The sequence below is a fragment of the Impatiens glandulifera genome, chromosome 6, assembly GCF_907164915.1.
Source record: "Impatiens glandulifera chromosome 6, dImpGla2.1, whole genome shotgun sequence".
In the NCBI taxonomy this organism is placed as follows: Eukaryota; Viridiplantae; Streptophyta; class Magnoliopsida; order Ericales; family Balsaminaceae; genus Impatiens; species Impatiens glandulifera.
This window is the reverse complement of record NC_061867.1, coordinates 55,972,422-55,985,554: the sequence shown is the minus strand read 5'-3', so window position 1 is coordinate 55,985,554 and position 13,133 is coordinate 55,972,422. Positions and strand designations below refer to the sequence as shown.

At 32.3% G+C, this 13,133-nt stretch overlaps 3 protein-coding genes across 5 annotated transcripts; all 3 read left to right on the top strand.

The window, feature by feature from the left end:
* Positions 1-2,136: 2,136 nt before the first annotated feature.
* Positions 2,137-5,400, top strand: LOC124941481 (actin-7-like). Its single transcript, XM_047481817.1, has 5 exons — positions 2,137-2,288; positions 3,131-3,200; positions 3,315-3,708; positions 4,476-5,089; positions 5,178-5,400. Exons 2-5 carry the CDS (start codon positions 3,141-3,143, stop codon positions 5,241-5,243), a joined length of 1,134 nt encoding a protein of 377 aa, XP_047337773.1. The 5' UTR covers positions 2,137-2,288; positions 3,131-3,140; the 3' UTR covers positions 5,244-5,400.
* Positions 5,401-6,362: 962 nt separating this feature from the next.
* Positions 6,363-7,833, top strand: LOC124941482 (actin-7-like). Of its 3 annotated transcripts, none has more exons than XM_047481820.1 (4): positions 6,363-6,422; positions 6,493-6,786; positions 6,966-7,583; positions 7,647-7,833. In XM_047481820.1, the coding sequence occupies exons 1-4, from the start codon at positions 6,363-6,365 to the stop codon at positions 7,710-7,712; spliced, it is 1,038 nt and encodes a 345-aa protein (XP_047337776.1). In that variant the 3' UTR covers positions 7,713-7,833. The 3 variants fall into 3 exon arrangements, with proteins under 3 accessions (XP_047337776.1, XP_047337775.1, XP_047337774.1); XM_047481819.1 differs by having other exon boundaries at positions 6,493-6,852; positions 6,930-7,583; XM_047481818.1 differs by having other exon boundaries at positions 6,493-6,886; positions 6,964-7,583.
* A 2,560-nt stretch (positions 7,834-10,393) lies between these two features.
* LOC124941483 (actin-7-like) lies at positions 10,394-11,969 on the top strand. The gene is made up of 4 exons (XM_047481821.1): positions 10,394-10,640; positions 10,754-11,147; positions 11,221-11,837; positions 11,904-11,969. The coding sequence occupies exons 1-4, from the start codon at positions 10,581-10,583 to the stop codon at positions 11,967-11,969; spliced, it is 1,137 nt and encodes a 378-aa protein (XP_047337777.1). The 5' UTR covers positions 10,394-10,580.
* Positions 11,970-13,133: the final 1,164 nt, after the last annotated feature.

Here is a 13,133-nt window from a genome sequence, read left to right as displayed (position 1 = left end):
TATTTATTTTTCCACGCTTGAATTTCATGATTCCAAAAGAAGAAACAAATGAATGATGATGGATACAAACAGATTGAACATAAATGCTCAATGTTGGTTTCCATAAACTTATGGTTTTCAAAATCTCATTAATTCTTTAGATTATAATAATATAATTTTTCTATAATAGAATAATATTAATATAAATAAATAAATAATAATAATTAGGATGTTATATAACTTTGTAAACAAATAATATTACTGTTAATTAAGAAAAATGTGAAATAGTTCTCTATAATAAATTTATAAACTAAGGTTATAAGAAAACTATATATTTAACTTAACCAAATTTTGTTGTCGTGTGCGAATTGTCGCATGCGATAATAGATCGAATAAAGAGAACTATTACATTTATCACTTTATCAAATTTCAAACTTAGAGAATAAGTAAACGTAAACGGATAGATGCTCGAACCATCTAGTTGTATCTTTCATGCAAATAATTTGTGTAACTAAGTTCATTATTATAAATTTTAAAATAGTGGTGAAAAATATATGATAAAAGTAAGAAATAAAAATATTTTTTTATAAAATAGTGACAAATGGTGAAGGCTAACTGGTTGAAGATTAGGGAATTGAATACTCAAGTTATGGGTTGAGGAGTTGTTGGATGTTGAGAAGCAACTTGGAAATGTGGTAAATGAGATCAAATGAGGAGATGAATTATTAACCGCTTAACATCTCAAGATGTTCCTGACGAATTTGAATGCTATCATGACTCAAAAGATGCCGTAGTTTTCTGACCCGTAAACTCAAAACTTGTTTACAGAAAAAATATTACCGTGCTTAGTTATTGATGCATTTATCTTGTTATTTTGTTTTATATATTTTCTATTGTTATTATTTTGATTGTAATTTATGTTATGAATTTTGTTTTATTGTATGTGTTTTTGTAACTTTGTTTTTGTATTTAATTTTTTTTTATATAAATTTGATGTGATTTGATGAGAAAAAATAAAGGCAAAATTACTTAGGGGACGTGGTCGGCGAAACTTGCCAAATTTCCAGCCGCCCATTTGACTCATGTTGTTTTCCTTTCCTTTCTAAAAAAATTAAATTCTGCTTTTTTCTTTTCAATTTTCAAGCAAGCACTAAATATGTTAATATATAACTGTTCCTTTTCTTTTTAACTTTTAATATATTAACACAAATATTTATTTTAAACAAATTATTCGATATCTCAAATGTCAACAATTTTACATCGAGATCAATTTTTTTTTTAATTCAATCCAATAATATTTTATGATATGAATGTGAGTCTTTTATTTCCTAAATTAATTTAAAAAAAAAGTTTGCTAAATAGCTATTATACATAATTTTTTTTTTTTAAAGTAAAAACAAATTATATATATTTACTTAGGTCTTGATTGAGGAAAGGGTTTTTTTGGATTTTGTTTGAGTTTTATCAAAAAAATCCTTGTTGGATAAAAAGTAGGAAAAAACTGGTTTTTAAAATTTAAAAACTAATTTGCCTTTTGACTTTAGAAGATATGGTGTAGATGAGAGAATGATAATTTAGAGAGAAGATAAAATTAGAGGATAGTTTTGGTATTTAAATAATAAAATTATTTGATTTGATGGTTGATAAGATGTTTGAGTTTTGGGATAAAAACTGGGTTTTATCCCAAAAACCCTTAATCAAACGAGGCCTTATAAATTGAAGATATAATTTTTAAGATTTTTTCTGTAAATTTAGTTTTTTTTATCAATAAATAGGTTTTGGCAATTTAACTAGTCACTAAATCGAAACAGTAAGTTTTGTTTTTAATTTTACAAAATATTGTCAAATTTAAAAACGGATTAAATTCGGAATTGACTTTAACAAAGAAAAGTAAGTATTTTAATTTTAGTTAAAAATCATTTTGCTTAAATATTTTATTGGGAATTTTGATAAAAAAAAAACTATTCTTAAATATATTTGAATTATGTATATATAATTAAAATGTTAATATAAACATGTGATTAATTTATTAATTTTTGATTGAATTGGATTTAAAGGAATTTTAGATAGACAAATTAATGTTATATTTTGTACTTATTTTTAAAACTGTCATTCTCTCTCTCTCTTCTTTACAGCGTCAAATCCAACTCAGCACCACCGTTAAAGTAGCCCACGCTACATGTACTTATAGCCCTCTCTTCTTCATCAGTCAGTCTCTGCTTTATCTTCATCCATCCATCGCCAGCCAGCTAAACCACTCTCTGCCGGCCGACTTTCCGATCATCCTCCATCTCCGGTCTGTCAAACAGGTAGTAACACTTCATCTGTTGTTTATGCTTTTCGATTTGTCGAAATGGAGAATCATGTATAGTCTTCTTTGCTTTAGATCTGTTTTTTTTTGTTTCTCTAACTTAATTTAGCGATTTTGATTGATCTACTTGCTGCTTCACTCTTCTTATGAGAAGTTTTCTTTGCCAGAACAACGAGGTTGTCATATTCAGTTCACGAGAAACAAAAATCCTCTTATTTGAACGCTTTCAGGTGTATTAACTTGATACTCTAGTGACCTGTAGTTGAAGTAGCATGACTTGTTGCTCATCATAACGTCTTGGTTTAGAATTCACATTCTTATATGCATCAAATTTAAACGGCTAATCTAGAGTTTGGATTTACTTGTACAGATCTGAAAGCTTTTTACCAATTGTTGAACAATTTTGGTTACTGAAATGATAAGTATTAATTATTAGGTTGTTGCTGAGAGTAGATGTGTTGTTTTTGGAGTCTAGACAGGAATTCTTAAATTAAATCTCAAAATGAGCTAGGTCAATCTCAGATGCTTATAATTTTTCATTGCTGGCATGATACTCTAATATATGGCTTTGTGTTTTCTTTGATGAATAAAATTTAGTTTCTTCTGATTGTACTTCATATTCTTATGTTGGCTGTATCATATTTCTGTTTGTGTAAGTAGGCTCTTGTTTCTCTATAATCTTTTTCTTAGCATTTTTTATTAATCTGTGCGGTCAAATTGATTTTCTAGAGTGTCAATTAAGAAATTTCGGCACTAAAAGAAGGCAGTTTGAACACTTTTTATGAGATTGCTAGATTGGGATGATTAATTTTCCACTAAAACCATCTTTCCTTGCAACAGCTTATAGAAAATGGCTGATGGTGAGGATATTCAACCTCTCGTCTGTGACAATGGAACTGGAATGGTCAAGGTTGGTTTTCATATACTTATGGTGTTTTAACGAAACAGAAGGCTGTTATAATAAATTCCATTGCTACTTATTTATTTCCTTCGCAAAAGAATAATGTCAACTGGTTGTCCACAGGCTGGTTTTGCTGGTGATGACGCTCCACGGGCTGTATTTCCAAGCATAGTAGGCAGACCTCGACATACAGGTGTCATGGTTGGCATGGGTCAAAAGGATGCGTATGTTGGTGATGAAGCTCAGTCAAAAAGAGGTATCCTTACCCTAAAATACCCAATTGAGCACGGAATTGTCAGCAATTGGGATGATATGGAAAAAATTTGGCATCACACATTCTACAACGAACTTCGTGTTTCTCCTGAAGAACACCCAGTTCTACTTACAGAAGCACCGCTCAACCCAAAAGCTAACAGGGAGAAGATGACACAAATTATGTTCGAGACTTTCAATGCCCCTGCAATGTATGTTGCTATTCAGGCCGTTCTATCACTGTATGCTAGTGGTCGTACGACAGGTTTGTACTGGCATCTCTTTTCTCCATAGTATGCATTTTTAAGATGTTATAATGATAATGTTTCCTTTCTCAAAAAAAAAAGAAGATTATGTTATTAATGACATAACAAAACATATTTTTTAGACAAGACAAACATGAAGTGTTGGAAATTGATATAGATAATTATATATAATGTTTCAATAGCTAAAATCTATCTATCCATATATCATTTTTCTACATGTAGATTTTTTTTTGAAAGGATATGATCAGCGAAATTCCACTAAATGTTATTTTGTGTTATGATTCTAGTCTAATTTTTTGAATACAAATATATATGGCTGCATATTGTTCTAGGATTAAATGAGAAAATAATACATTTCATAGATTTGAATTTGGATGAGAAGAGAAGACCCTAACTGCCAGGGTTTGAAGTACAATCTTGAAATGACTTGAGAGTTCTATTACTAACGCCCTATCCATAATGGTCTTAACTTGTAACCGCTAGGTGCCCCAACTCCAACACTCTAACCTTTAAATTCTAATATTTACCTTGGTAACAGAGATTTGGTCTTAGTGGATCTAAACAATCTTGTTGTTTTAAACTTTATGTGTCACATGTTTGTCAAATTGAAGTATAATGTATGCTTTTGATTATCAAATTGACATGTTTAAAGGGAATTTTGTTGGTACAGATAATTTTGTATATACATGAGTATGTGTAAATAAGTTGATAATTATCATTCGGGTGACTTTAAATGTGGACAAAAGTGAACTCCTATTTTTGACAGGTATTGTCCTGGATTCTGGAGATGGTGTGAGCCACACAGTACCTATTTACGAGGGGTATGCTCTCCCACATGCAATCCTCCGGCTAGACCTGGCTGGTCGCGATTTAACAGATTCGTTAATGAAGATCCTAACGGAAAGAGGGTACATGTTCACGACAACTGCAGAGCGAGAAATAGTGCGCGACATAAAAGAAAAACTTGCATACGTGGCCCTGGATTATGAGCAAGAGCTGGAGTCAGCCAAAGGCAGCTCTTCAGTGGAGAAAAGCTACGAGCTACCCGACGGACAGGTGATCACAATAGGAGCAGAGAGGTTCAGATGCCCGGAAGTCCTGTTCCAGCCGTCCTTCATCGGGATGGAATCACCTGGAATACACGAAACAACATATAATTCGATCATGAAGTGCGACGTGGATATCAGGAAGGATCTGTATGGAAATATCGTACTCAGTGGAGGTTCCACTATGTTTCCCGGAATTGCAGATAGGATGAGTAAGGAAATAACTGCTCTTGCTCCGAGTAGTATGAAGATAAAAGTGGTGGCTCCTCCGGAAAGGAAGTACAGTGTTTGGATCGGTGGATCAATCCTGGCGTCTCTCAGTACATTCCAACAGGTAACTTTTTTTTTATTTGTTTTACTTAAGGTTTAAAAAACACCAGTAGTAAGAAAAATGAATTATTTGTGCTTTATCGTTGTTTCAGATGTGGATCAGTAAGGGCGAGTATGATGAATCTGGTCCGGCTATTGTTCATAGAAAATGCTTCTAAGTTGATTGAAGTGAAGATAGAAAATCCCTCCCTGTTTGTTTGTTTGTTTTTATATATGAAGAATTGAGAGATTGCATAATTTGTGTAGTAAGGAGTCAAATTAAACTATTTCCCTGTTTTTCCAGCTTCCCATCAACCACTTATTAAGTTATTATTAACAATGGTGAGTTGGGACTGGGGAAGGGTGGGAGTTTTATCTGTCTTATTCAATATTTTATTTGAAATTTGAACTAATCTGTTTGTGTTGAATATTGACAAGTATTATTCAGATAAAAAATGACTTTGTCTAAAATTCAATTGTAGTAAAGGCACCCAACAATTTCATTTTAAGTAGTAGAATTGCAAAAAATTTAATTAAAAATACAAATTTGTTAGCCTTAATACATTAAAACAAACCAACTTGTGAAATAAAAAAAAAGTTCTTAATAAAAGTCAACTAAAGGAAGAAGAAATAATTTAAGAGTAAACATGTTTAATAAAACTCAACAAGTGAATACATACACAATTTATCTATATTCAAATCTTTAACGAGATTATACCGTTTTTTAGTAACTTAAACTAAATTCGACAAATTAAAAGGATTAAATCTGTCTATAAATATATTTCATTTTAAAATGTGACAAATTAGTTAAAGAAACAAAAATAGTACGTTAAAATAAGATTATTAACGTTTTGAAAATGACTAAAATTTTGATAGTTCGAACTTTAAACTCAAAATTGGATGACAAATAACAGATGAGTCATTAAAACATACAAGATATTAGTCTTAAAACATCAAAAACAAACCAACATGGTCAAAATCTAAACAACTAATTTGTGAAATACATCAAAATTTGTTAATAAAAGTCAACTAAAGGAAGAAGAAGAGAAGTTATAAAACAGAAGAAGGGAGGGGAATACTTACACAATTTGGCGTCTGCAGATTTACATTTCTTCCATAAGGTACAAGAAGAAGAAGATCCGGAATTCATCTTTGTATGGATTTTTCTTCTTTATGATTTTTTCTTAATTGTTGAAAGATTATTTCTGTAATAAAAGAAGAAGGCAGTTTTCTTATGATTATATTAATTTTCCAGAAAAAAAACATATCTTTCCTTGCAACAACAGGTCTTATAGAAGATGTCTGATGCTAAGGAAATTCAACCTCTCGTCTTTGACAATGGAACTGGAATTATCAAGGTTGGTTTTCCTATACACATTTTATAAATTATTTCTGTTTATTTGAAAAGGGTTGCAAGCTTTGCCACAGGCTGGTTTTGGTGGAGAAGATGCTCCACGGGCTGTATTTCCAAGCATAGTAGGCAGACCTCGAGATACAGGTGTCATGGTTGGTATGGGTCAAAAAGACGCATATGTTGGTGATGAAGCTCATTCAAAAAGAGGTCTCCTAACCCTTAAACATCCAATGGAGCACGGAGCTGTCATCGATTGGGATGATATGGAAAAGCTTTGGCATCACACATTCTACAACAAACTTCGTGTTTCTCCTGAAGAACACAAAGTTCTACTTACAGAAGCACCGCTCAACCCAAACACCAACAGGGAGAAGATGACACAAATTATGTTCGAGACTTTCCATGTACCCGCAATGTCTGTTGCAATTCAGTCAGTTCTCTCGCTTTATGCATACGGCCGCACAACAGGTTTGTTTGTTGGTTTGTTGTTCCATTGCATGTAGAATCTCAGACTATTTACATGACATGTATTTTTTTTGACAAAGGTATTGCCTTGGATTCGGGCGATGGCGTGAGCCACGCATTACCCATTTACGAAGGCTATCTTCTCCAAGATGCAATCTTCAGGATGAACCTGGCCGGTGATGATTTAACAGGTTCAATGATGAACATGCTTTCGGAAAGATTAGTGTACCCATTCGCCACAAATAATAATAATGCAGAACGAGACATAGCGCGCGACATGAAAGAAAAGCTTGCATACGTGGCCCTGGATTACGAGCAAGAGATGGAGAAGACAGCCGATGTCAGCAGCAGCTCTTACGAGCTTCCCGACGGGCAGGTGATCAAAATAGGAACAGAGAGGTTTGAATGCCCGGAAATTCTCTTCCGTCCGTCCTTGATTGGGATAGAATCACCTGGAATTCATGAAGCAATTTACAATTCAATTATGAAGTGTGATTCGGACATTAGAAAGGATTTGTATGAAAATATCGTTCTTTGTGGCGGCTCGACCATGTTTCCTGGATTTGTGGAAAGGCTGAGTAAGGAATTAACTCTTCTTGTTCCCGGTTGTATAAAGATTAAAGTGGTCGCTTCACCGGAGAGAAAATATAGCGTTTGGCTTGGTGGATCAATCTTGGCCTCTCTCAGTTCATTTCAACAGGTCTTTTTCTTTCAATAAATTAACTGCTAAGAAAATCAGTTATTTACTTTTACTTTGTTGCAGATGTGGATTACTAAGCAGCAGTACGATGAATTCGGTTCTTCTATTGTTCATAGAAGATGCTTTTAAGCTCATTCAAGATTTCAAGTTATGATGGCATCTCCTCTGTCTGTTTGTTTGTATTCTGTACTTGCATTCTTGTGTTATTTTTATACTTCAAGCTTGCTTATTATAAATAATGAGAATTTGAGAGATAACAGTTATTCGGAAATTGATTCATTAGGAGTTTGGTGTTTTGTTAAATATACTTGTGGTACTAAAAAATAGAGATATTTTTGTGTTCGTTGATGTATTTAAATCACCATTTGATGCTCATTCAGACTCTGGTCTTAATTGCTATGTGTAAAAGCATAAATGTACTAATTTACCAAATATATCGTGGTCGTAAAAACGACTCATAGTGATTAAGATATTAAAATCACCTTTTATTAAAACATAGTGAATTCGTAAAATATAATGAGATAATAGTGATGGTTCATCCAGATAGAAAGTACTATAAGCTGGTAGTTTTTCTTACCACTTAAATAGTACTATAAGATAAAAGTGATGGCTCTTCAAGAAACATAGTGGAACCTCCATTGAGTACGATAATTCTATATAGATCCACTATGTGTACTATGTTTTGATCGATGGATGGATCAATCCTAGTCTCTCTCAGTGCATTCCGATAGGTAACTTTATTTTTTTGTTTTACTTTAGCCTTAAAAATCTCCCAAGTGGTAAGTTTGTGCCTTGACTCGTTGTTGCATATGTGGATCTGTAAGGGCAATACGATGAATCTGGAACGGCTATGGTTCATAGAAAATGCTTATAAGCTGATGGAAGTGAAGATAAAAAGGGGTATGCATATTAAATTTTTTTATTTGTTTGTACATTTTATTAGAACGCTAGTTTACTTTTACTCTTTCGGAGTGTGATTAATCTCCGCAAGTTAAAAATATAGTTTGTAAATCCAATAAACCAATGCGTAACGTGCTGCCTAACATGGTAAACCCGCAAACCCATAAACTTCCTATGGAGGCTGTTTGAAAGGCTTCATTTTATACATGAAGAATGGAGAGATTGCATAATTTTGTGTGGTAAGAGTCAAATTAAATTATTTCCATGTTTTTCCAGCTTGCCATAAATAACTAATTTTTTATTATTATTATTATTAGTTGGGACTGGAGAAGGTTTTATTCAAAGTTTTTTATATAAAAATAATTAATATGTTTGTGTTGAATATTAATGATTTTGACGATATTATTGTTCAGATAAAAAATGAATTTGTCTAAAATCCCATTAGAGTAGAGGGCAACAACTTCATTTGAAGTAATAGAATTATTAATAATTTAATTGAAAAATGCAAAAATATTAGCATTAAAACATTAAAACAAACAAAGTTAAAAAAACTACTTATCCTTCAATGCAAGCAAAAGGACTTTCCACTTTCTTACCGGTTCTATTTCTCCAACCAAACCTGTTAAATAAATAAATAAAATGTTAAAAAAAATCAACAAAATAAAAAAGGAGAGAATTTAAGGCTTTGTTCTTCTCAGATTTTTTATTTAAATTTTACAAAAATTAATTTTCCACTCAATCACTTATCATTAATCACATCATTCATTTTATTAACCAAAATGTTAAAAATGTCTTTTATTTTAAATTATTATTTTATATTTTATTTATATATATCAATACCTTTTAGATTTGTTTTTTTTAAAAAAATCATCACCTCATCAAAATTATCAACCATCCTAACTAAGAGTAATCATGCCCTCAAGAATGTCAAATATTCTCAAATCTTTCATTTATGAGATTACACCATTTTAAATTTCAAAAATGTCTTTAAATATTATTTCATTTTAAAATGTGATAAATTAATTAGAAAAATGAAAATAATATATTATAATAAGATTATTGACGTTTTGTCCATTAAAGAAAAGTCTCAAATTACTAAAATTTTGATAGTTTGAAATTTACCATTCAAAATCCGAGCTTCATTTTATAAGGGGGAATTTGAGTAGATGAACTTAAAAATAGGGTGAAATGCAGAAAGTGAGAGTGGATAATTTAAATAGCGTTGGTGACATTTTTTTACTGTTTTTGGACGAAAATGTCCCAGTTGCGTCACGCAACGCAATTTTTTTTTTTTTTTTTTTTTTCAAAAAATTTTAATTATGAATTTTTTTGGACGAAAATGCCCCAATCGCGTCACACAACCCTAGTTGCGTTACGCAATCGCGTCACGCAACCCCAGTCGCGTCACGCAACTCCAGTCGCGTCACGCAACTCCAGTCGCGTCACGCAATCGCGAGACGAAAAAAAAAAATTCCGGTTGCGTCACGCAACTGGAGTTGCGTTACGCAAGGGTACAATTGTCATTAAAAAAAAGGATCACCAGCACTATTTAAATTATCTACACTCACTTTCTGCATTTCACCTATTTTTAGAGTCATTTACTCAAATTTCCCTTGTAAACAAGAGTAACTCAAATTCAAATAACATTGAGTCATTAAAAAATAAAAAATATTAGTCTTAAAACATCACAACAAACTAACATGATGATAAACTAAACAACTAACTTAGGACTAACTTGTGAAATAAATAAAAAAATGTTAATAAAAGTCAACTAAAAAAATTATAACTCAAAAAGGGAGGGAATACATACACCATTTTGGGTCTGCAGATTTTCTTCCATAAAGTACCAGAAGGAGAAGATCCTGAATTCATCTTTGTATGAATTTTTCTTCTTTATGATTTTTTCTCTCAAGTTTTAATTTCTTCCCGTTGACTTAGCTTAAGAAAATTATATGCAGATCCATGTATAAGTTGGGTTATTTGTATGATCTTGTTTTTGTGTTTATGGCCTAATTTTTGAAAGATTATTGATGTAGTAAAAGATGATTATTAATTTTCCTCAAAAACCATCTTTCCTTTCAACAGCTCTTATAGAAGATGGTTGATGCTGAGGAAATTCTACCTCTCGTCTTTGACAATGGAACTGGAATGATCAAGGTTTGCTTTTCCTATACTACATATTGTATAAATTTATTTCAGTCTTTTTTGTAAAGGGTTAGTTCTTTCACCCAACCCAATATTTATAAACTGCATTTCCATTCCATCCACAGGCTGGTTTTGCTGGTGATGACGCTCCACGAGCTGTATTTCCAAGCATAGTAGGCAGACCTCGAGATACAGGTGTCATGGTTGGCGTGGATCAAAAGGACGCATATGTTGGTGACGAAGCTCAGTCAAAAAGAGGTATCCTTACCACAAATTACCCAATGGAGCACGGAGCTGTCATCGATTGGCATGATATGGAAAAGATTTGGCATCACACATTCTACAAAGAACTTCGTGTTTCTCCTAAAGAACAACCAGTTCTACTTACAGAAGCACCGCTCAACCCAACCACCAACAGGGAGAAGATGACACAAATTATGTTCGAGACTTTCCATGTACCCGCAATGTATGTTGCTATTCAGTCACTTCTCGCGCTTTACACAAACGGTCTTACAACAGGTTTGTTTGTACAATGCTGTTCCATTACACTCATACTATTTATATGACATGTATTTTTGTTTTTTTGACAAAGGTATTGTCTTGGATTCGGGCCATGGCGTGACCCACGCAGTACCCATTTACGATAGCAATGTTCTCCAAGATGCAACCTTCAAGATGAACCTGGCCGGTGATGATTTAACAGGTTCATTGATGAACATGCTTTCGGAAAGATTAGTGTACCCATTCACCACAAATAATGCAGGACGTGACATAGTGCGCGACATCAAAGAAAAGCTTGCATACGCGGCCCTGGATTACGAGCAAGAGCTGGAGAAGACAGACGATGTCAGCAGCAGCTCTTACAAGTTGCCCGACGGGCAGGTGATCACAATAGGAACAGAGAGGTTTGAATGCCCGGAAATTCTCTTCAGGCCTGCCTTGATTGGGATAGAATCACCTGGAATTCATGAAGCAGTTTACAATTCAATTATGAAGTGTGATGTGGATGTTAGAAATGATTTGTGTAAAAATATCATTCTTTGTGGCGGCTCGACCATGTTTCCTGGATTTGTGGAAAGGCTGACTAAGGAATTAATTACTCTTCTTGCTCCCGGTTCTATGAAGATTGAAGTGGACGCTACACCGTATAGAGATTATAGCGTTTGGATCGGTGGATCAATCTTGGCCTCTCTCAGTTCATTTCAAGAGGTTTGTTTATTAATTTTCAATATAAGTAAAAAAATCACTTATTTGATTTTACCTTTGTTGTTGCAGACGTGGATTACTAAGCAACAGTACGATGAATCTGGTCCATCTATTGTTCATAGAAACTGCTTTTAACCTCATTCAAGATTTCTAACTTATGATTGCTTTGTCCCTTTGCTTTTAACCTGTATTCTGTACTTGCATTTTTGTGTTATTTTTGCTTGCTTATTATATAGTAAATGAGGACAATTTGAGATATTTCTTCAAATAATTATACTTAAATCAAATTATATGAACATAAACTCTATGGAATCTTTTCAGGAGTCTAACCCTCATCCAGTAGATTACATTGAGAATCGTTAATGAGTGTTGTGATTAGGAAAAAGATGCAGCCCATGGCAAAAATTTGTAAGAAATTTCAACAATAAATCAAATTTATTGTTAGTCTTTTAGGATACTTCAATTGAGGAGTGGTAGAATAGTAACGCATAGATACTCATGATATATATATATATATATATATATATATATATATATATATATATATATATATATATATATATATATATATATATATATATATGAAAGAGTTTATGCTCACTCACTCACAATATAAAAATAAAAATAAATTCATAAGCAATGCATAGTCTGTTTATATAAACTTGTTGTAAAATAACTAACGAGTTAAATCTAAGAATAATAAAAGTAGTATGAGACTGTATGACTAATCTATGAAATAATTAAATGTACTTAAAAAATAAACTACTAAAAGTCTAAATCATCTATAACTGAATTCTTAAATTTCAGCTAGAGACAATTCGTTAATTTCTCAATAGGTTTCTTCGAATAATTACTTTCATTAATTATATCAATCAAATTATAACATAGAGGAGACCAATATCGGTTGAGATGTGTGGTCTGAGAGGCGACAAAATAGACTCATATTAATAATCATTAGTCTTTCATTTCAGTTATCTTAAGGTGAGAAATCATACCATATATGTCAAGATACAAATTATTTACAATGTTATTGTTATAACGATCTCCATTGTCTCGTCGGTTTAAAAAAGTTGTTCAGTCGGTTTGGAGAGCACATCTCATATTTAGAGGATCTACTTGGTATTCTAAAGTTTTTGTTCATTTTTAGTTTTTGTTTTTTTTAACTTTTTGTATTGTTAATTTATTTTTACTAGGAAGATCCCCGTGCGATGCACACGGATAAAAATATATTGTTACAACGTCCCGCGTTAAGGAAATTTGGTGTTGAATTTAAAATATAAAGTGTTATTAGCCTAGTTA

What these genes read in the sequence shown, in the direction of transcription:
- LOC124941481 (XM_047481817.1), top strand. Translation starts at nt 3,141, where the DNA reads ATGGCTGATGGTGAGGATATTCAACCTCTCGTCTGTGACAATGGAACT. An exon ending in ATGGAACTGGAATGGTCAAG is followed by an intron (nt 3,201 to 3,314) that starts GTTGGTTTTCAT and finishes GGTTGTCCACAG; the next exon opens with GCTGGTTTTGCTGGTGATGA. An exon ending in TGCTAGTGGTCGTACGACAG is followed by an intron (nt 3,709 to 4,475) that starts GTTTGTACTGGC and finishes TATTTTTGACAG; the next exon opens with GTATTGTCCTGGATTCTGGA.
- LOC124941483 (XM_047481821.1), top strand. Translation starts at nt 10,581, where the DNA reads ATGGTTGATGCTGAGGAAATTCTACCTCTCGTCTTTGACAATGGAACT. An exon ending in CACAAACGGTCTTACAACAG is followed by an intron (nt 11,148 to 11,220) that starts GTTTGTTTGTAC and finishes TTTTTGACAAAG; the next exon opens with GTATTGTCTTGGATTCGGGC. An exon ending in CTCTCAGTTCATTTCAAGAG is followed by an intron (nt 11,838 to 11,903) that starts GTTTGTTTATTA and finishes TTGTTGTTGCAG; the next exon opens with ACGTGGATTACTAAGCAACA.
- LOC124941482 (XM_047481819.1), top strand. Translation starts at nt 6,363, where the DNA reads ATGTCTGATGCTAAGGAAATTCAACCTCTCGTCTTTGACAATGGAACT. An exon ending in TGTCTGTTGCAATTCAGTCA is followed by an intron (nt 6,853 to 6,929) that starts GTTCTCTCGCTT and finishes GTAGAATCTCAG; the next exon opens with ACTATTTACATGACATGTAT. An exon ending in CTCTCAGTTCATTTCAACAG is followed by an intron (nt 7,584 to 7,646) that starts GTCTTTTTCTTT and finishes ACTTTGTTGCAG; the next exon opens with ATGTGGATTACTAAGCAGCA.